General features: G+C 34.5%; 1 protein-coding gene across 1 annotated transcript in view; it reads left to right on the forward strand.

Moving 5' to 3' along the window:
• Positions 1–3,552: 3,552 nt before the first annotated feature.
• Positions 3,553–24,417, forward strand: part of LOC134651997 (C-type lectin 37Db) — a 114,389-nt gene continuing 93,524 nt past the window's right edge. The window contains exon 1 of the mRNA XM_063507151.1: positions 3,553–3,721. Within this exon, the coding sequence (XP_063363221.1) occupies positions 3,619–3,721 (103 nt within the window). The 5' untranslated portion in view covers positions 3,553–3,618. The remainder of the gene's footprint in view (positions 3,722–24,417) is intronic.

Raw genomic sequence — 24,417 nt, forward strand, 5'->3', positions numbered from 1 at the left:
CGTTTTAATAAACAATAATCAGTCAAAAACCTTGAAAGTTTAAATCAGTGTTTCTCTGGTCGTACTTTTGCGGCATGATTTACTAAAGAAAAGAAAATATTTATGATAGCTCTATGAATCATTTTGTAAGTAAATTTATTACAATGTATATACTTGATCGCTTTGGGGGTGACATGATCCCGGAATCATATCTCCCCTGAAGAAAAAGACAGTCTCCCCATACATAGTAAGATTATAAAACGTGCCGTACTCGAAACGTGTGTTCGCGTATATCAATGTAATCCAAGTTAATCATCACTTCAATAAACAACAAATAAAATAAGCACACTCACTAACATCATTTCCATCTCATATTATAAAATAAATCCAGTTAAAGCTTACCGAAAATTTAATATAGTACGCAGAAAATCTTTCACCGTCCGCCATTTTTGAACCACTGACTTTTCCGATACAGTGCCATGACAGAACGTGAAGTTAGGAACGAATGAATGAGTGTTACCAGTGCAAAAAAATGTATCTCGTTTGGTTTGATTAAAAATGAAGTTTACCAAGTGTCCCCTAGGGATCGACCCTCCCCACCCTCACCTATGATGATAGTGACTTTAACATTAACATAATTAGTTCTTATAATTTTATCAAAAAATAAAACGAAAGAGCAAGGATAACTGTAATAATGGCTAACCAATTTTGACGGAAATTTGAAAAAATGTTGTCTGGTTGGTTAAGTTGGACTACAAATGTGACTGGTGAGGTGAAGTCAACAACCTGGAGTGTGAAATAAAATTATTGCAGATGGCGGCATTGATTGTTTATTGTTGTAATATCTTTTAGGACATATCTGGTATTCCAGTGAGCCTTTCTAAGTACCCTTTTTAATAAAACTATATTTTTAAGCGATTCATATCCAATACCGGGATCCCGGGATCCCGGTATTGCTGAAGACAGTTTCGGTATTAATACCGGTATTGTGAGAAGTCCGGTATTTGGAAGCCCTACCGCCGCCGCGCGGCGTCGCCCGCCGCACCACAATATTTAGCGGTGCGCGGCGCCGCGCGCGGTGCCGCCGAGCGGCGTGCGATGCCGCGCTGCATAGTAAAAAATAAAATTCGACTACCAGTTGTTTGATCACACACGGATACCTTCATAGCGATAGCGGTTCGCCAAAAAACGCTGCAAATGGTGTTAAAGGTATGAAAATCGGTACATATGATCTTTAGGACATTTGAAACAATTTGACCCGAAGCACCAACAAATAAAAAAAAAGAGAGGAGTTATGACGTCATCTTTTTTTGTATAGAATTAAAAAAAAATTTAGAAACCTATCATGTGTGGTATTACACGAAAGGTCTTTCTGAGCCGATTCCAAAAATGTATCACATCATTACATTTGAGTTTTAAATTATAATAAAACTAATTTTCAAGACGTACCAAGTTTGAGCTTCTCCAGATACAATACCGTTAATTTTTTTTTGGAAAGTATACCTCAAATTATACTTTTAAATACGAGGCGTTGAAGATGACTGAAAATAAATTTTATAACTATTTTCGAATGTCTGTGCCGTGTTTTGAAGAACTTTTAAGCAAAATATCACCTCGACAACAGCAAGAGCAGAACACGTGTGAAGGGATTCATGTCTGATCAAACAACTGGTAGTCGAATTTTTATTCTTTACTATGCAGCGCGGCATCGCACGCGGCGACGCACGCCGCTCGGCGGCAACGCTCGTGGCGCCGCGCACCGCTTTGAGGCGCCGCCGGGCGGCACCGCTAAATTTTGCGGTGCGGCGGGCGACGCCGCAGAGCAGTTTGCGGCGCCGCGCGGCGGCGGCGGTGTCGCACCGCTGACATGTGGCCGGGCCCATCAGCGAAGAGCGCCTGAATAGCTTAGCTCTTCTTAATATAGAAGCTGAGCTGACAAACGTTTTAAATTACGACAGATTCATTGATGATTTTGTCAACCAATTTGTACATAGGAAAACAATGTAAATGCCTAGGTGAGTAAATGGTAAATGTTTAGTTTTTTTTTATTTCACACCCCAAAGGTACTTGTTGCAGGTGTCCTAAATAAAATACTTTATCGTCACTGATGAAGGGGGGCGGCAAATCAAAATGGCCCGGGGCGCCAAATTTGTAAATACGCCTCTGAATGCAATACTTATTATTATGACCTGGGGGCCGATTTTTGAATTTCGATCGCTCGTTTTCTACACTCGAAAATCGGTAGAAAACGGCGAAATGCTGATTTTTTAAATACGAGCGATAGAAATTGGGAATCGAGTGGTATTGACCACTTATTTTCAATTCTATTAGTATAACTTACATGCCTAGTAGTGGAGATATTACTGAACGAAATACACGAAATCGAGCGGTCGAATTTCAAAAATCGGCCCCCTGGACTGGAGCTGATCTAATGATGGAGACAGGAGGTGGCCATGGGAAATTGGGAACTCTGCGATAAAACAACGCAAAATAATTGTGTTTGGGGTTATTAGAATTGTCTCGACGACGAGTTTGCCTGTGGAAAGAAAAGTACAGTCAGCAATAAAATCTTGTACCACAAATGATTTTTTTGCCAAACATTATTATAACACGGGTGACATTACCTAGGTTTACAAATGTATAAATTGATTTTACACCTGTTTTTCTATTTTATCAATTATCATATTTATCATACACCCACTAACAGCAGCAACTACTAGGCACGACGCAGATTGACCTGTGAAATTGACTCCAAAACTCCAAATATTAATTTGTTTATTTCGTAAATTTCCTTAGCATTTTCTTTTCATTGTTGCCTTCGCTACCATACAAGTTAAAGGTACTCACCAGTAAGAAATCTAGTTTTAAAGAAACCGGTCAAGTGAGAGTTGGGATTGCAGATTAGCATTACGTGTGCGTTTAAATGTACACATCTCGTTTGCAGGAAGTTTAAAATGAAAATGTGTCTCGATAGGTATGGTCACACAACATGCCTGCAAGAAGGATTTATACAATACCTACTGAACAACTTTTAGTATGGACAAACTTTAAATTTCCGTGAGTATTAAGTCGAGTTACTCACTATCACATTGACGGTGTATAAATACCTACTATGTTTGTGAAAATGTATTTTCTGTTGAATATAACGGTATTCCTTAGCGCCAGGAATACCTTAAAATTGTGCCAATGACCTACCTTTCTAGTCAACTAACTGACCCTCGAAGGCTAAACCGCAAGAATTCGATCCTACCAGTTACATCCAACATGGTGAATCGTATAATATTTGCAAGTGTATACAATTCTATCATGTTGCTACGAAAATGAAACTTATGACGTTAAACGCAAGGTCGTATTTCTAATTTGAAGATGAGTGAGATAGGCGTTCGTGAAAGTAATCTCATGGATAGTTTGATGACATCGCCGGTCGCGTTCTTTTTGCTGCACCTGTGCGCGCAGCTTCTCAGTCTGACTCCTAAATGCCGCGCCGCACGCGCCTCGAACGCGTCCGTTGAAATCCGCGCGAAAATGAAATCGAGCTTCTAAACTCAAACATACATCCCAATTTTTTTTTTATTGTCAGTGCCTTGTTTATTTTATCTGTTAGTTTTTAATTTTTAGTTTTAAAATTAAAGTGCAAAAATGAAGTTTCTCTTTGGTCATAATATTCCCAGTGTTGTTTTGATGTCGCTGGTTTTACTGGCTAATGCTCAAAGATCTTCAAATAACGTGCACAGAGACCTGGGTAAGATGCACTATTTTTTTATCTTTACCATATCTTCGATTATTTTTTATTACGTATTGTAATAGACTTTAAGTTAAATAAAATAAATCAAATTTTACTATGTTAAGTTTTAGATTAGGTACCTACCTATAAATGTGATATTTTTTTCTTACCTATATCTGTCTTTATTCCACTGGTTTATTCATATCACGTAATTTAACAATAATATTGATTGTGGTCAAATGCTTGACCTTTTTTTCTAATAATAAAAATAAAATTGTAGAAACATGTATATTACAGCAAATACTGTATTAATATATGTAAAGTATTTAACATGTTTATACAATACAACATATCGCTCGTTTACATATCTACCTACCTAGGTACCTACTTAAAATGTATTTAGAAAATAATTCCCAGCAAAGTATGGTAAGTTGGTAAGAAAATTATCCTCTTAATAAATTATAATATCTTAATAATTAACCTACCTACCTTCCGATAGGTATAAGACTAGGTACGTAAGGTCTTGAACAACCAAGACTTCAAATAAAGCACGATTCTAATCAAGATACTAACATAAACATTAAAATTAAGTACGCTATGTCATGTTACTTTATGTTTGCCAAGACAATAGTGACTGCGACTAGATAAATCATGTCAACTATGAACTGTCCTAGATACGTACATTATTATAAATTAAGTGTATCCTAGAGATTAATACAAATATTTAATTAACTGCTACTTTTTATGACCGATATAAAGATGCTGATGGGCAATTCATTTAAGAAGATACATGTTTTATTTTATTTATTTACATGTATTACTAAAGTTATTGAAATATGTAGCGGAGCATTTCTATTTGTATTTGATTCAAATTTCCCTAGATGTGTAGTCAAATCGATCACATAAACGTATTAAAAAAAATAAGTTTAGTTATTTGAGATTAGCCTAACAAGTACTAATACTTACCTTTTTCTTAGAGCAATTTTTTTTTTCAATTAGGTACCTACTTGTTTGTTTGTATAGGATGTTTTAAATATCAAAATAACTTTCCAACGTTATTGATGAAACTAGTCTTCATCTGAAAAAAAACACTCGTCAGTAATATTAATCAACACAATATGATAATTATTTCAAGTTCGTTGAATTTTTTAATAATTCTAAAAAACGGCGATTAATCTTTAAAAAAATTATGGAGGTATCAAAAACTTGAAGAACCAGAACTCTGTCTGATTTACTGTAGTATATTTGGCTAAGGATAATTATTATAGATGAAATCCAAAACATGTTGTACATGTACGGTTTAATTTCGGATATCTCGTTCCTACTTTTAGTACTTTTACTTTTTTTCTGACAACTGATATGTCATTTGAGATTTCTCTCAGACTATTTATGAAGTTAAATTAGCTTCACTCATTATCACATAGCTAGTTAAGATTATGCAAATGAATGAAGGTAAAATTAGAAGCTTATGCGTGCACGGTAAAAAATACAAGTAGGTACTTATTAATTAGAGAATTTGTGTTTAACATTGAGTAAATAATTCGTTGTTATATCCTAATTTATTATGCCAATAAAACAAATAAGTACCGGTTCAATAAACAACAAAATAGGTAGTCAGTATTTTTAGAAAGTTAATTCCTATTATATTTTAGCCAATTACAGATGCAGTTTTGCAAAATAACATCTTAAAATTTGAATAAGTACGTAAATAACAAACTTTCTGTCGTAATTTGTCTTCAACATTCACCGTACTATGCTATGCAGCAACTTTTGTACGTTTGATCATTCCTAATATCCACTATTAAGATTGCCCTTCGCTGCCTGAAACACAGGGAATCCTAGTTCAGGCATTTGTAAATCACTTGTCTTTATAGTCTTTAAAAGCAACCACTGTACTATACTTTTCTCAATAAATTATTTGTATTTTGTATTTGTATGTCCACCTGTATAATAAATATTGTAAGAAGAAATTAAAAGACTGGCACAAGAAAGAAATGACTGGCGATTACTCCACCAACAAGAGCAAAGCCCTTAAGTTATGATGATGATGTGTATATAAATAATTAATCTCCGTAAACAGAAGAAAGTAGAGTCGCACCAAGCTAAATTGACAGCTATTTTGATAGCACAGAATGTGCGAGTGTTATTTTAGACGTCAAACTTCTATGAAATTATAACGTTTACTTAAAACTTAAAACTCTAGTAATATTTAACACATTCACTGCCCCCGACGCACATGTGCGTCCACCGTCATACAAGTTTGTTCCTAGGCCACGCCCCCTGGCAGTGAATGCGTTAATTAGATACCTAAATAACAATAAGAGGATAACACAGCGTGTCAATTAGCGAAAACATCTTATTAAGCTACCTGATTATAATTATGTAAATATTTTATGCAGTGAATTATAGTTATTTGTTCATATAGGTACTCGCTACGTAATTATTAGGTACTTACTTAATTAGTTTAATTACAATATAAAATCCAGCAATGTATAGGTACAGTAGCCGAGCGGTAGGTAGGTATAGAGAGCGGCTTTCAAATTACAAAAGGTCTAAATTCGAACCCCGGCACGTACTAATCAGTTTCTTGGGACACATATCTAAGGTCGTGTACCAATGTAAGTACCATATACATATATGCAGGGCCGGATTAAGCATGTCGGGGCCCCTAGGCAGTGCAATGCTCGGGGCCCCCGTACAGTTAATTCTGCATACATAAGTTCAGTTGTTCAGTACAGGCAAGTAAGTTTGCGGTTTTAATTTCAACCTTCAGGTGTCGGTTGAGCCGATCCGAACATGCCGAATGTTTTTTTCGTTCTTGCGTGGACATAAAGGTTTTTTATATTAGTTTTTGCCGATTCCTCCTTGCGTCCAATGTGGGGAGAGCTCTTTTTTCTCAATAAGTAGTTAAATATTTTGCGAGGCTGGACAGCGATTGTCCGACCATATGAGCTACATGATTAAAATTAACTTAATAATAAAGATTTTACATGTGTTTAAATGATTATTCATAAACCAGTCAAATTAGCATGTAAGTACAGGGTAAATCGGAAAAGTAATAAAAATCGCAAGCGCAGCGAGCGCGAAATTTTTTGTAAAAAATTTGTGAAAGCGTGTTAAAAAGGTCTAAAAATCCGAAGTTACCCAGTGAGGTGAGCTTTCACGCGAGGTCAAAGCCGTTCTTCAGGATAAGCTCAACTAGATCACAGACGACAACCAATGTCCATTGTATTAAAAAGCGAGACCGCAGGCCGAGCTTGGCGCAGCGAGGCCAAAGGCTAAGCTGAAGAAGAGATTTGGTAGGCGAACCAAAAATTGAGGTTAAAAGTGAGGCTGAAGGTCGAGCTCAGGAATCTTCACATAGTTAACAAGCCCGAAGCGTACTTATAACCAGCGCGGTGAGCATTCATGCGAGGCAAAACGCTAAGCTTCTGAAATCAATGAATCAAAGCAGCGCTCTGATACGAACCAATCGTCAAATGTTACTCAACAATAATATATGTGTCATACAAGAGTTACTCGGAGGGCCAAAGTTTCATTAATGAGGTTTTAGGCCCTCGGGAGCCTGATATTCGAGCTCGATTTACAGACTTTAAAAGCTATAAAATAACATAATTTACATAATCTTTTGATGATTGTGTGTCTGAGAAACTGATATTGGACAATTGGACATTAAGAACATAAAAAAATATTTATGAATTTTGGCCATATGCCAAACTTGGCAAACACATTTTTTTTTTAGCGAGCGCGGGGCCACCGGGGCCCCCTAGCCGAGGCGGGGCCCATAGGCAGTTGCCTACTCTGCCTTAGGGTTAATCCGGCCCTGCATATATGTACCTAGTGAGTAATCCGTCCCCATCGAATTTTTTCGGAAAGTACTCAGACTGAAGTAGAGTAGTAAGCTAGTAAGTCGACTGAAGTAGCATGACAAATAAGCCAGGGTCTTTTGCTAAGTTATTTACATATTTGTAGACCAGGTACTTAAACATCGATTTGTCATATAATAACTTAATAACATAATATGCAACAAATTATGACATATTTGGAGTCGGAGGTAGCAGCTACAGTGTCGAGCGCGAAAGCGAGACGGTGAAAGTTGTCTCACCTCTAACTATAATTATTATACACATATTTAATTTGACGTTTCGGCCGCTGGCTGGTCAGTGCGATGAGCAAAAAACGCTTCAATCCCATTCGTTGACGGTGCAATCGAAAGTGATAATGTTATAATAACTTCTTTATAGATAGGTAGTGTTATGTGTTCATCATGGTAACTCCTGGGAATCGTAGTTATACTCGTATCTACGATAAGGGTTATCAATGCTATCATTGTAGTAAATTAGGTCATGATAGCCCGTTTCAAAATGTAGGATCGTCTTCAAGTTATTTAAACTATTTTGGTCGTTCTGTCGCGGATTTACCACATTATATTTCTAAATAAATGAACGTCCAACACTTCCGAAAAATGTCTACAAACATTTTACGTGCCAGCTACTCCATGTAGAAATGGGCTGTCATAAAATGAATGACGTGCTGAACGACATGTACTTAATGCTAAATAAAAATTAAAATCTTTTACAACTTAGATTAAGCATGACAGTAAGTCCACATATCTTTGTGTTAAGATCAGAATCAGATCTAGATATAATTGTAATAACTCTCGGTAGTTTTCGCCGCGTACATTAATGATTGTATCAAGAGATGAGATGGTGCCGAAATGAGATAGTCAATCTAAAGTACTTTAAACGAGTCGTGTTGTAATAGCTTTCATCAAAGGGTTTTGCCTCTTCGCAAGTCGAATATGTACCTAATAACGAAATGATACTTATCTTGTTGTTTCTTTTTTCAGAGGTGTGTAGAAACTTTTTAATGGTAGCAGTAGTAGGTAGGTACTTACCTAAGTAATAAAAGTGCCGTAGATAAATATTTAAACATGCAATACTACATTTTCTGGCACCTTATATATTTACCTAGCATAAGGTTTACTTACAACACATTTAAAAACCAACTAGGTGAACTAGGGTGTCACAGTTATGTTACATATATGTAATTATATACAGTGCAAGCAAGTAACAAACGTAATTTACAGAATCGGCCAAAACATTTTGAATCTTCCTACTCAGGCAGGTATGTCTATTTTCGTTTGGCTATTCTATTAAAAAAATGCCTAAGATTAATGCAACCATAATTTGACAGCGGTTATTTAAGCAAATTGCGACTAACAGATTGCAAAAGTAATGAATCTAGATTTGTAATTTATGTCAACTCGGTCGCAATTACAGCTTTACCGATGTAACTCATTTAAGCCAGGCCGCTACCTAATATTTTAAGTCTCGGAACATATTTTTAGAGATAGATATAGATCTTTATTTGCATCCAAGTAAACTTTTCCATTACATGGATGGTAACATCTAGACACATGGGGCTCGATTCGGATTTTGAAATAGACATCTACTAGATATCTTTTAGTCATCACCAAGATACGATAACGATATGTTGTAAGATCTAACCTGTCAAATTTGACATTTCTGCGATTCTGGAGATACTCTTGAACGATTTCCACAAGATATGACTTAGAGATCCAATTCACATCTAATAGATATCTAACACTTCTAACGAAAAATTGACATTGGTTGCCCGAATTGAGCTGCAAAAGAGTACTAGTTGAAATCTAAACTATAACGTATCTAGAATGGATCTAGTACGTGTCGTCTCTTGTGAATATCTTGAAGTTCGAATACGGCTGTGAAACTCTGTTAGGGAATCGCAAAATATTCGAGTTATTTTTTAATGTTATCCACTTCGTGGCAAAGAATTGTAACACGAATTTATTTCATTTGTAAATAAATACAATGTAGGTATACCCCATACCGGTAGACCATTAAGCCTCTTTAAGAATCTTTTTTAAACTTAAAAGCATTAAGATACTTAGTGTCATAAGATTTTTTGTTTAACGCTAAAGTACGTGCCATTTTACTTTATTGTTGAGGAGGTAATTAATGAATATACAATTATTAATTTCAAGTAATAATGTAAGTCTCAAAGAACGCTGAACTGCATTAACATTATGTTGATGTTGTAGTCTCGGTTATGTAAAAAATTCCATTTAGTAGGATTACTTAGTCTAACTGCCTATTAAATTAAAATTTCCATATTGATGAAGATATTAAGTAGACTTGTTTTTAAAAATAACAAAAATCAAAATAAAACCTGTTTTTTTGGAATGTTGAAAGGTGAATTGGAAATAAAATATGCCATAAATAAGTTAATAAATTATGCAACACTAGCGTATCCATATAAATATAAACTATTGCATTTAATATAGATTACAGTTTATATATATATATATATATACTAGCTGTTGCCCGCGACTTCGTACGCGTGGATTTGTATATTCATATTCATAATCATATTCATATTTTATTGATAACGTTAATTACATGTTAGGAGTAAGTACATAAAATAAAATTACATTTCACTAAATGTAAACATACTTATCAACAAATAAAAGCAGAACAGAAATACAAATGTCGTGTCGATCATAATTATAAACTTAAAACTAAAATAATTCCATGTTTCGTTAAATAATTTTAAATAGTTACATTAAGGCTTTCTAATAATCCATATTAAAATATCTAAATTAAAAATAACATTTTACAGTGAAAGTAATGTCCCATCATGGTCCCATCGAAACAGTGATTTAGACTTTCACATTGTGTGTATGGATCAATGACACCCTGTCGAAGAATTCGTCGATCGTGTAGCAGGCAATCTCCAATAACATTTTTTTAATCTTTCTAGTAAATGTGACATCACTAAGAACATCTCTGATTTCAGCAGGTAACGTGTTGAACAGTCTGACGCCTAAAACACCAAGGGATTTCTTAGCTTTAGTGGTAGTATGGGCCGGTACCAGAATGAGACTTCCACCGCGCGTGCTTCTACCCGACTGCTGCTCACGGGTTTTATAAGAGCTTAGATTGCTTCTTACGTACTTTACACGTACTTATTGTTACGTACTTATTGGTGGTTATAAATTCTACATTAGCTTAGAACATTATGCAGCAAAAGATAGCAGTAGGGACGGTTAATCATTTGTTAATTATTATACAACGCATGAGATTTGTCTTTCACAACCTGGCTACGAAGTTTCAAGCCCCTAACTGAATAAAATTGTTCTCGATATAATCTCTCTCTCAACCCCCAGAAGATTTTCAAGTCCACTATTTAATAAAACCTACTACTTAACTACCTATTTACGAAGTTTGAAGTTCCTAGCTTTAAATAAAATTTGAACCCTCTACCAACTCTCAAGTCTCTCAACCCCTGTTTAAACTTTTAGGGGATGAATTTTTAAAAACGCTGAAATTACTTTTCTTTTATTGTAATAATATGCCTTTATACAACGATTTAAGTCCCGCACTCAAGTAAATATTTGGGTTCCATACAAATTTTCGACGCCCTTCACCACCTTGGGGGATGAATTATCAAAGACTCTGAAATTAGTTTTCTTTTCTCTTAATAAAATATTTTTTTACGAAACTTCAAGTTCCTAGCTTTAAATAAAATTATAACCTATACAATCTTTCAACCCCTTTTTAACCCTGTTATGGGATGAAGTTTTAAAAACGCTGAAATTAGTTTTCTTGTGTTCTAATAATATGGCTTTATACAAAGATTTAAGTCCCGCACTCTCAAAAATATTTGATCTCCATACAAACTTTCAACCCCTTTTTCACCTCCTCCGGGGATGAATTTTTAAAAACGCTGAATAGGTTTTTTTGTTTTTTTTAATAAAATACCTTTTTACGAAGTTTCAAGTTCCTAGTTTTAAATAAAATTTGAACCCTATACAAACTTTCAACCCCTTTTGGATGGATAAGGGTATAGGGGATGAATTTTTAAAAACGCTGAAATTACTTTTCTCGTATTCTAATAATATGTCATTATACAAAGATTCAAGTCCCGTACTTACAAAAAATGTTGACCTCCATACAAATTTTCAACCCCTTTTTCACCACCTTAAATGTTGAATTTTGAAAAACGCTGACAATAGTTTTCTTCTCTTTTAATGAAATAACTTTTTACGAAGTTACAAATTCGTAGCTTAAAATAAAGTTTAAACCCTATACAATTTTTTAAGTTTTAACCCCTTCTTAACCATTTTAAGGGATGAATCTTTGAAAACGCTGAAATTACTTTTCTTGAGATCTAATAATATGGCTTTATACAAAGATTCAAGTCCCGCACTCTAAAAAATATTTGATCTTCTTACAAACTTTCAACCCCTTTTTCACCACCTCGGGGGATGAATTTTTAAAAACACTGAAATTAGTTTTCTTGTTTTTTTAATTTAATACCTTTTTGCAAAGTTTCAAGGTTCTTGCTTAAAATAAAATTTGCACCCCAAGACAAAGTTTCATCCCCTTTTTTACCCCCTTAGGGGTTGAATTTCTTAAAACGTCGCAATTCCTTTTTTTTGTAATCGGCTATTATGCCTATCTAAAAAGTTTCAAAGCATTTGTAATGGATTCAAACTTTCAACCCCTTTTTAACCCTGTTAGGGGATGAATTATTAAAAACACTGAAATTACTTTTCCTATCTTATAATAATATACCCATATACAAAGTTTCAAGTCCCACACTCACAAAAATATTTGATCTCCATACAAACTTTCAACCCCTATTTCACCACCTTGGGGGATGAATTTTCGAAAACGCTGAAATTAGTTTTCTTATTTTTTTATATAATATATTTTCACAAAGCTTCAAATTCCTAGCTTAAAATAAATCTTGAACCCCATACAACCTTTCATCCCCTTTTTAACCCTTTTGAGGGATGAATTTTTAAAAACGCTGAAATTACTTTTCCTGAGTTCTAATAATATGGCTTTATACAAAGACTCAAGTCCCACACCCTCAATAATATTTGATCTCCGTACAAACTTTCAACCCCTTTTTCACCACCTCGGGGTATGAATTTTTAAAAACGCTGAAATTAGTTTTCTTGTTTTTTAATTTAATACCTTTTTGCAAAGTTTCAAGGTCCTAGCTTAAAATAAAATTTGCACCCCAAGACAAAGTTTCATCCCCTTTTTTACCCCCTTAGGGGTTGAATTTCCTAAAACGTCGCAATTACTTTGTTTTGTAATCGGCTATTATGCCTTTCTAAGAAGTCTCAACGCATTTGTAATGGATTCAAACTTATTTTCAACCCCTTTTTAACTCTGTTAGGGGATGAAGTTTCAAAAACGCTGAAATTACTTTTCCTGTCTTATAATAATATACCCATATGCAAAGTTTCAAGTCCCACACTCACAAAAATATTTGATCTCCATACAAACTTTCAACCCCTTTTTCACCACCTTGGGGGATGAATTTTCGAAAACGCTGAAATTAGTTTTCTTATTTTTTTATATAATACATTTTTACAAAGTTTCAAATTCCTAGCTTAAAATAAATCTTGAACCCCATACAACCTTTCATCCCCTTTTTAACCCTTTTAAGGGATGAATTTTTAAAAACGCTGAAATTACTTTTCCTGAGTTCTAATAATATGGCTTTATACAAAGACTCAAGTCCCACACCCTCAATAATATTTGATCTCCGTACAAACTTTCAACCCCTTTTTCACCACCTCGGGGGATGAATTTTTAAAAACGCTGAAATTAGTTTTCTTGTTTTTTAATTTAATACCTTTTTGAAAAGTTTCAAGGTCCTAGCTTAAAATAAAATTTGCACCCCAAGACAAAGTTTCATCCCCTTTTTTACCCCCTTAGGGGTTGAATTTCCTAAAACATCGCATTTACTTTGTTTTGTAATCGGCTATTATGCCTTTCTAAGAAGTTTCAACGCATTTGTAATGGATTCAAACTTTCAACCCCTTTTTAACCCTGTTAGGGGATGAATTTTCAAAAACGCTGAAATTACTTTTCCTGTCTTATAATAATATACCCATATACAAAGTTTCAAGTCCCACACTCACAAAAATATTTGATCTCCATACAAACTTTCAACCCCTTTTTCACCACCTTGGGGGATGAATTTTCGAAAACGCTGAAATTAGTTTTCTTGTTTTTTAATATAATACATTTTCACAAAGTTTCAAATTCCTAGCTTAAACTAAAACTTGAACCCCATACAACCTTTCATCCCCTTTTTAACCCCCTTAGGGGTTGAATTTTTCAAAATCGCTTCTTATCTCTTGTACACTTTACAAATGCAACCTAGTGTGCAAATTTCAACTTTCTAGCTTTTGTAGTTTCGGCTCTGCGTTGATGAATCAGTCAGTCAGTCAGTCAGTCAGGACACTTGCATTTATATATATAGATAGTTTTTTATATAATAATATATAAACTGACCGTTGCGAGTGTGTAAGTTAACGTTAAGAAATAAAATATATTGAAACTGCTCTATCTAATTCTAGTAGCTACATATTAGGTATAGAAAATATATTTACGCTATTTGATGTAGCATGTACCTATATTAAACCACAGCCCCTATTATGATAAGAGTTACAAAGTTATACATTTCAGAAAAGGCTACTTCTGTGGACAGAACTTCAATAGTTATCGACCCGGGTACATATATATCACGTTTCTATTATTTGAGTATCAAGTACCTATACCTACTGTAAAAAAATTACCCGCCTGTAAGAAAGGGTGCAGTTCAAAAGTTAGCTTTCGATTCTCCTAACTTTGCGATGTCTGCAGGAAAGACGCGAGTGAGTCTTATTTGAGTCTCAAGTACTAAAAATATTAACTTGCCTGTAAGGGTGCAGTTAAAAAATTAGCTTTTGATTCTCCTGATTTTGGATGTCTGCAGGAAAGACGCGAGCACAGAATAAATAATAGTACTAGGTACAGAAAACTCACTCTCTAACAAAACGCGTATGTTACGAACAGGACAGATATGGCCGCTAGGTGGCGACAGCGCCATCACGAGCGGCTTATGGCTAGCCACCAAAATTGGTGTGGAACTGATGTACTTTTAGCTACCTGTAGCAAGGCGACGAAGTCGCGGAGTGAGCCACGCCTGACACGAGTGAGTTAGGTTAATAAAATGTGTATGACCCAGGCACATAATGTTCACCCGATCATAAAGTCGTGTGAACACCTTCTTGAAACAAACGTCTCACTGTTACTCGACCTTGTCCTCCGACCTTTTATGGACAAGCGAAGCGCTCAATAATTCGATACACCTTCGTGCATCACGTGTGAAGCGATTATTACTAAATTAGATTAGGTCACCACTTTGTGCGGTGCCAGTCAAGTGTTCGTAGTGATTTTTTAAGGTTTATTTCAGAAAAAATTGAAACAAAAAAGCTACAAGTGTTTTTCTGAATTTCCTGGTGCTGATAGGAAAAAAATGTAATCGAAATGAAAAAAAAACCACGTATAAACTCAAACTTTATAGGTAGTACGTCATCAAACCCTCCTGAACTTGATCCATTTGTCAGGTTTAATTTTTAAAATCATAACAATTTAGCTACATTTTAGAAATTGGCTTTCATTAAAATTACTGTACATACAAATAGAGAAATCCAAAAAAACACTGACACCTAATAAGGCGTAAAAATTACTTGTAAAATTAATAAAATTATAAACGCGCGTTATTTTATTAGAACTAAAGGTGGATGTGACTTTAACTGCTGTCCTTTCGTTGTATAATGTGTATACAATTGTGATTAACTACATAATATTTAACGTATGTTATAACATGCTATACTTAGCCTCCTTTGTGTTACATATACAAAACGTTTAACATTTGTGTGTCAAATTAAATGACATTAATTTTAACTGTGGACATCCATTTGTCTCCTTGAAAACAAATGTCTAAAAGATACCTACATTGTTTTCGCAATAAGCTCGTTTTGATACATACAAAATGAGCATTCAATCCTTTGAATCAATCATTAGCCTGTCACACGCGATGCCTACAAATAACTAGTTGAGAAATTTAGTTGCTAAAGTTTAAAGTAAAGATAACATTTAAAATTCCATTTAAACTAAGTGTTAGTTATATCTTTTTGACAGGTTAATATGACGAGGGATACCAAATGGTTTTTTAACTACTTACCTAATATATGTCTCTACAAACGGGGATGTTTTTTTTAGTTAGCTATTAAGCGATTTGTGGCAGTTGAGACCGAAGACTAAAGTTCATGGACTTCCTATATTATTCTTTCATAAAATTACCTAACAAGGAAATTCGCCATATTAATATCGATAAATTCTGAAACTGATAATTTCTACTGCGGTTGGGCTTATATTTTTAAAAAATGCCGGGGTTGTACTAGTTTAGTTTATTTACCGGCTTAGTTTAATTATTTATTTGATGTTTCATTATTTAGGACAGTAAAAGAACGTAACAAACAAATAAAACGGCGTGTTTTGGTCATGTGGCTAACTTAAAAGCAATAATGGCTCCTCTACACGATGGGCCAACACCGGCCACTCCAAGGGACGCAGCCATGCGGTAGAATGAGATAGCAATATCACTTCCTCCTCTAACGCATAAATGCGTCCCTTGGAGTGGCCGGTGTTGGCCCATCGTGTAGAGGAGCCATAACACTTATCACAACATATCACTTATCATGGAAATTGTTTATAAGTATACGTAAGTTTGCTTTTTTAACTCATCCAATAAACATTACTATCTGCACCTGCCCTAGTAGCACGGTCGCATTTTTATCATTTATCACCATGCCTGTCACGTTCTAACAAGTATGTAAGTGCGAAAGTGACGGGCTTAGTGATAGTGGATAAAAATGGAACCGTGCTGAGCCCGCTGCACCAATTATTGTATTGTATCTCTGTTTGGTCCTATGGCTGACTAGTAGAGAGTGCGATTTTGTATATGGTTGTAAATATTTTATAAAATAAAGTTTAAATACTTAAATAAATTTCCATATGTAGGTATACCCAATATACACGCGGATTCATTTCTCATGCAATTTTATACAATATTAAATAATAATCAAGATCAGCAGTTTAAAATTTACATAGGTAGACGTAATTTATTACGTATTACACCTTAGGCAAATAGTCAGACTATTACAACCAAAGTGGTAATAGGAACTATTAGTATGTAAGTACTTAGAAAGGCACTTTCTCTACCAATAACAGACCAACAATGGGAGTAAAACTCGATCGGCGCCCAAGGCAAAGGGTTGGCCACCTCGTATATTTTATCAGGGACGGTATGTGTGTGATTCATAGGCTAGGTACCACCCACACTCAAAGATTGCGCTTTGTGAAACGTTAACATACGCTGCAAGGAAAAGAAAGAGCTCTTTTACTTGTAAAATTCTACTCCACAAGTCACATCATTTAGTTGCATACAGTGGCTCTTATACTGTAGACTTCGCGAGCTATTTAGTATTTTTTTCAAAAACGATATTACCAAAAAAAAAAAAAAAAAAATTGTACCTGCTCATGAAATTACACGAGAATTGGTTGAGAAATACTATATCTATGTAGAGGAGAACCGACGGACAGCCCGACAAACATACGAAAACATTTTCGCCCAAGCTGAAATGGACGCTCGCTCGGTCAACTACAACAATAAAATGTTTACTCTTAGAACATTTAAGTAAATTTAATATTTGAGACTTAAGAAGTTTTAAGATTTACCTCCGACGTTTCGAGGACGTCGTTGTCCCCGTGGTCTCGGAGAATAATAATGTGTAAAAATCGTGATAGTTCAAATCAGTGTTAACTTATATCTATTTGTGATTGATGAATAAGTATAATCATGAAATAAAAAAAAGCGGTCATTCATAGAAAACTAATGTTCTATCTAGTATTTAAGTGATCAGTATTTTCATACTACTTGGTAATTAATGAATAGCCTTGCCATAAAGGTCTTAGGTCAACATTTTAAAGGTGACCGTTTGATACACGCAGAGGTCGTATTCTGTACGAGTCTAGATATCTATATCTATACAGGGTGCCATTTGAGTCGTGATCAGTAATATGTTATTCTAACTCCATAAACAATGAGCAATTTAATGCCCCTACTCTTACTAAAATCAGACAAGATTTTTTTTTATTTTTTGTCATTTATTTTACTTTTATAAGTGGATTTAGGATATTACAACGGCTTATTAAGATATTTAAATTAGTAAATTGAATCGCCTCTTTGAATCGGAACTGTCATGACATCAATTTTGTCATTTGTCTCAGTTAGAAATAAAATTTACTTAATTTTTCATTTGAAATATCTTACAAAGCTGTTTAAATACCACATTGCCACCTGTAAAAGTAAAATAAATGACAAAAAATAAACAAAAAAAATAAAAAATCTTTTCTGATTTTAGTAAGAGTAGGGGCATTAAATTGCTCGTTGTTTATGGAGTTAGAAAAACATATTACTGATCACGACTCAAATGGCACCCTGTATAATCCTAATAATGGGTTATTTGACCTACGACAAAATACTTTCATAAAAAAAACATGTGAATATCGTAGATTCTTTTGTAGACTGTTTTAAATAATATATTAGGTACCTATGATGCTAAGTGGTTGAGTAAAATGCTCATTCGTTGTGTCCAGCCTAATGACCAATTTGTGATTCGTATTTCTATCGAGCGATTTCATCTTAAGGGTAACATTCTATTTCTGACCGCAGCTGCACTACTGGTACTGAACGCGTCGCTGTTACTGTCAATTTCCATAGTAAAATGAACAGTAGTGCAGCTGCTGCGGTTGGAAATTTAATGGACTGTCACCTTAAAGGGGCCCACTGATCACCAGTCCGCCGGACGGTATCGGCCTGTCAGTTGTTCGGAGCTGTGTACTTTTTGTTCTAACTGACAGGCCGATATCGTCCGGCGGACTGTTAATCGGTGGGCCCCTTAAGTAATATCTTTCATGGCCAACTTTGCCTTAAAGTAAAGATATATATTTTTAGCCAGACAAAGCTATATTATTTATTGTACTTACATGTACTACAGCCAAATATGTAATACAGTCATTATGTCTTTAAACGTGCGTACCAACATTGTAACACATGCTGTCATTATTATTATGGGCCATTGTTTTTCTCTCACAAGCTTTGTATGGGCTATTAGCTGTCTTAACCGTTCTGGGATTCTGAGCAAAAGAAGGCTTCATATAGGTCCTGTTTAGATGGCTATCTATGCTGTATAATAGCAATACTTGCATAAAAACTGCGGAGGTACCTATGAGAGATATCGTGAAGCAAGCAGAATGATCATAATTTCGGATTAATGGGATTTAAACTCAACTACGAGGGTACGAGTTTTTGAGTCACTACTTAATCGTATCAATCAATAATTTTTCAAGACAATGATATTTGCAGCGTAATTATAAGCAACATTCTCGTTTTGGGAACAGTGAGTGTCACTGCATCTGTTCCTTTAGGTACCTAACCACACCTATCTAGGAAACCTTAATGAGGAAAGTGATAGGCCCTTGCACGCTTTGCGCTTTTGCATAGGTCGTCTTCGGGTCTCATTGACTGTTCCATACAGGGACTCGTAAAATGTAAAACGGTGGGAATATTTTTGATATTACTTACAATCGACGTCAAATATATGTTTACATTTTTCGCCTTATTATAAGTACAAAGGAGTAAGGTGCCAAAGTGTAAACATATCTTTGACGTCGACTATATTTATAGTTGTACAGGCAGCATCAAAAGTAGCCTATTAGATTACGCGTCAATAGTATTCTCTAATAAAATAATTAACTTAACAAAAATAGCTCTATATGTAGAAAATTTGGAAAAGTAGTTCAGGGTGGCTGATACTTTGGGCTCGTTGTTTCATCCGCTACTATTGGCGCTGACAATACCTATACGTAGGTACACGTACCAAAATAAAATGATTCGACCCTGACAAGTTTGTTAAATATTAAAATACTTATTTCAACGGTATTTCATACGCATTACGCGACCGTATTCAAAACCGAATTGCAGAATCGTTGCAATTAAACGAGCATCTAGTGCACCAAGCTGCACTTTTCAAGGCAAACTTTATATGTAATATTGTAACTGTAACGACGGCGTATGTCATAAGCGATAGCGGGTTACTTTCCAGCAGCTTTAAAAACTCACAGATTATAAATAGGTAGTTCCAACTGTCAGCAACCCAAGATAAAATTTAGTGGTTTAACGTTATTTCGATATAGCATATCTTATAACATATTTTTTTAACGATTGTACTCAATGTGAGTTTTGCTTTTATTCTCATGAACGATTGCTTTAGTTGCGCAAGTTAGCAACAGAATGTAGTCTACTTTTTATTTTATTTTATAATGAGACATGTACCTGAAAAACACTCGTGTATTATATAATGACACGTTTGGTAATAGAAGTAGATGTGTACCACGAATCAAATCTGCAACAATCACTAGGTATAAGAACTTTTATGAAGGCTGAAATCAATCCTGGCAAGGGTTATAATTATGTCTCATTTACTCAATGTTACTTTTAGTACGATCAATTACTTTGTGCAATTTATCAAACGATCTAAAAAATAAACGGCAAATCGCCAAAAGTTAATGTAGATAAACTATCAATAAAATGAACAGTAGGTAACTATCATAATTGTATGCAAACTATAATACTTATTGCTTACAACATATTTGTTGCACAAAGTTCCTACCTATCTACTTAAGTTGACTTCTAAATCTTCTAATGTGTGTAATATTAACATGCTAAAGTAATATGTAGATAATAATATGGGTAGTCAGTCGAGTCAGTCACATCACATCCCAAATCTTGTACGACGAAGAGCATAACAAAATATGACACGCTCTTATGGCTCTTGAAATAAGAATGTAGGTACCAGATATTTTTGCGTGCTTCCTTTCCTTGTGCAAGATAAAAAAAAACTATTATATAATACAACGACATACATGTAAAATATGTTTACTTAGAAACAACCTTAAACGCTTTCCACCTCTGACTTGCAGCCAACCGAACTACATCAGTAACTTTACATGATATTTCTACATACGAGAACTACTACACGTGCCACTTTTCACATTTAGCGCCCAGAGATTATCGTGTGGTAATTGATTTAAGCAGGTTTAGCCCCTTTTTACTGACATACAGGCAGTTAAATGTGCGCTCGAAGTGCTTGAACGGAATACTGATTAAGCTTAGATTTTAAATAGAGATATGGACTGGTAGGTATAAAAAAGTGCTTTTTACTAGACCACTTTACGCGCAGAATAGATGCAGTTGGTGTAGAAATACCGGTATTTGTAAACATAAATAATAGATTCCTACGAAGGTAAGACTCTGTTACTTACGTTTAATGTTGTTAAATTAAATCACAGTCACCTACAAGTGAGATTGGATAGAGAGTATGGATAGGGTACTAACCTACTTCATACCTAATCGAGAAATAAGTATTGGTTAGTTAATTTGTACCCAAAGATTTACTTATCTCTGCAGCTGACTATATCAAATCAATAAGCCTTAAAAGTTAAGTTCATTAAAAGGTATCGTAATTAAGAGAAAAATAGTTAAAAATAGCTGGGAATTAACAACGGTATTAGCTAATTAGTCCAGTTGTTAAGAGTCTTCAATATTTCTTATATTTTTCTTCATGGAAATTCCGAGACTTGTTGATATACCATTGTACTTAATTAAGAAGAGCCTCCCACTTGGAATGTGAACTAACAACGCTTAAACTTAAAATATATTTTTTGTTATCATCCAATCTATCCTTTTTTAAACGTTTTTCTTAGACTTTGTATTTAATTTTTATGTTAATAGGTTTGTGATTTATATATCTTTTGATTAGGTAAGGACCATAACGTCTCATCTTTTGCTCATATACACGCGGGTCATTGGAAAATCGGCGAGAATACTGTAAGCGTAAACAATTGAATCAGTTTCCGAATGTCACTTACGGTGGTAATGCGTGATAAGCTGATAATTTTACAAATTTAGTTAACATGAGGACGACGCAAAGGATTTTATAAAACATTATTGCACACCGCCTTATCTTAAAGGTTTAAAAATAAAACAAAGGTAGCCACTGACTCTGCCTTATGCAACAGCTTAAAAAGGAAATGATGAAATATGCAACACCATGCTTTCAAACTTGAATACATTAACTATTTTAAGAACATATAAAAAATAAGCATAAACAGAATTCAGACTGTTTTTGTTGTTGTTGTTGACAGAAAGTTTTTATGTAAGTTTTGTTTTTAAATGTAAGTTTACACTTTAAATAAAATATCGAGAAGATCACCTTTTTGGGATGTCAATGTCGTTACATCGTATGTGTACGAGGTCTGTTATGGTATTGAATTTATTGAAATTTTAGTGGCATCCCGATTGCCTTGTCATTAGTCATTACCTACCATCTTTAGCCGTGTTTAAGTAATTATAGGTATTTTCTTAAAAGTAATTAATCAAATATTAAGAAAATGATGGTTTTATGATTTAAACAATTTTCTTTTTTATTATTATTACCTTTGAAGTTAAATATTAAATAAGTTTTTAATGAAAATACAAATGGAACTTGTTAAGTTAACATAACCTGATATTTTAATCATTATACGTGATTATTACTTACTTTACTCAATTTTCGATTTTGTATCTGCTAAAAGTTTTGTATATTTTGTGTAGTTTGGTGGGTTTGGTACTGAAAATATGGGAAAATATGAATACGCTCAATAACTGTAGGCTCATGTCTCATGTTCTAATGTATATAATAGCGAAGACACACTTCACCGTATTTGCCCAAATGTTATCGCTACTTTCCCTAATATAGATAAAATAAATCAGACGCAGATCTATATGTCGCAGGGAAATGATCAAAACAGAGATTTGAACAAATCTCTAAGGGATATGATCAAATCACGCAGGATGTTAAAATAGCGAATCCATATCATCATTTCCCTAGAAAAAATCAGTCATTTGACCAAATCACTGACTCTGTTTAGTGAAAAGACAAAATCGGCCAATAAACGCGAAACGCTTTTTCATTTCACTAGATTTGTTTAGGAATTTGACAAAATCCCTAACCACGACAGTAAGTTGACGAAACGAACTCGAAAAGTCAACTAGTTTTATCATTTCGCTAAACAGGTTTAGTGAAATGATAAAGTCTCAACTGGAAGATGGTATATGGTTATTTGATTAAATCTCTGAACGGTTTAGTGAAATGACAAAAGCAAGTAGAGAATACAACAGTTTACTCTATAGTTAAGCGATTTGATCAAATCTCTTCATTTCGAAGCGCATTCAAGTAGCTAAGTATGATGTCATGATGTGTGTCAGAAGTCTACAATCACTACACCTTATAAAACAAAGGGCCCCGCCGCGTCCGAGTGTTTGTATGTTCGCGATAAACTCAAAACTACTGAACGGATTTTCATGCGGTTTTCACTTATCAATAGAGTGATTCTTGAGGAAGGTTTGAGTGTATAATTTTCTAACCCGTGCGAAGCCGGGGCGGGTCGCTAGTAATAAATATAATTGGAACTGTACCAATAATGGGGTACGATATTGCTTACCTAATAATTAATCACGTAAACGATTGACGATTACTTGAAACATGAAAGGAAGTAAAGGATGAAGTAAGACGATTCACTGATAGGTATGAATTATTTTAGAAGTAAGGTTTCTCAGAAGCCTTATCGCTGCCTACTGTCTACAAGACAGTCCCTTTCGCAAACCGTCCAAAGATGCAATGTTAACTATTCTAACTAATCATAGACCATAAAGTGAACTAGATGAAGCAAATGCTCGTATATAGGCACGTATCGGCATCAGAGTTGAGTACACGCCCACAACTACATGTCATGTAATGACAGCTAGGGATTTCGAAATTATATACCTAATAGTGTTATTTTTCCGTACCGATTGGATAATGCTTTATCTATTTAGTTTGAATATCGTGCACATAATTCATATTCACTACTTTTTTACAATTAAATATGTAGTACTTGGGTGTGACTTGGGTACTGTAGGTATGTAGCTGTACATATTATGTATGTGTGTCATTCACGTCAATTCTGGTGCCGACACTTGAGCCATTTTATTTAATGTTGTACATTTTTTTTCCCATTCCGCTACCATTTTTCATAGACTTTGTATGACTGCAACGGAAAACGAATAAACTATGGAATTTTTGAGACACTTTTCTTCTATTGGGATCAAAAAAGCTCGAGATCCCGATAGGTAGAACCAAACATGAAAATCAAATAAAATCGCCTATCTATAACCTAAGTTGACTGACTGCTTTAGGTACATCTAGTTCAAAGTATGGTCTGTGTGTAACTAACGCATTCTGGTTCACGAGAGATCCGATCGGGATATTATACGAGTACTTCGTGACTAGAACTAGACTTCTATGTTACCTACTCATAGGAAATTTAGTACCGCTCTAACAACATTTAAAATTACAATGCCATAAGAGACAAAACAATTTTTATATAAACTTAGCTCAATTAAAGCATAAACATCTAATGATTCAGAAATATGGTCACGGTTTTATTTTCCAAAATGTCGCTTATGTCACTTTGTTACTTAAATGAGAATTTACATGGGAAAGGTATCGCTAACGCTAGTAAATTTCTGAAGTTACAAAGTGCCGCGCGATTTCACAATTGTAAATTAGGCATCTGTGGGAACATTTTCAAAAGTAACATACAATTTTGATAATATAATATTTTTTGCCTGAAGATATAGGTAACTCAAATATTATGGTGCTTGACACTGCCTTA

The sequence above is a fragment of the Cydia amplana genome, chromosome 11, assembly GCF_948474715.1.
Source record: "Cydia amplana chromosome 11, ilCydAmpl1.1, whole genome shotgun sequence".
Classification (NCBI taxonomy): domain Eukaryota; kingdom Metazoa; phylum Arthropoda; class Insecta; order Lepidoptera; family Tortricidae; genus Cydia; species Cydia amplana.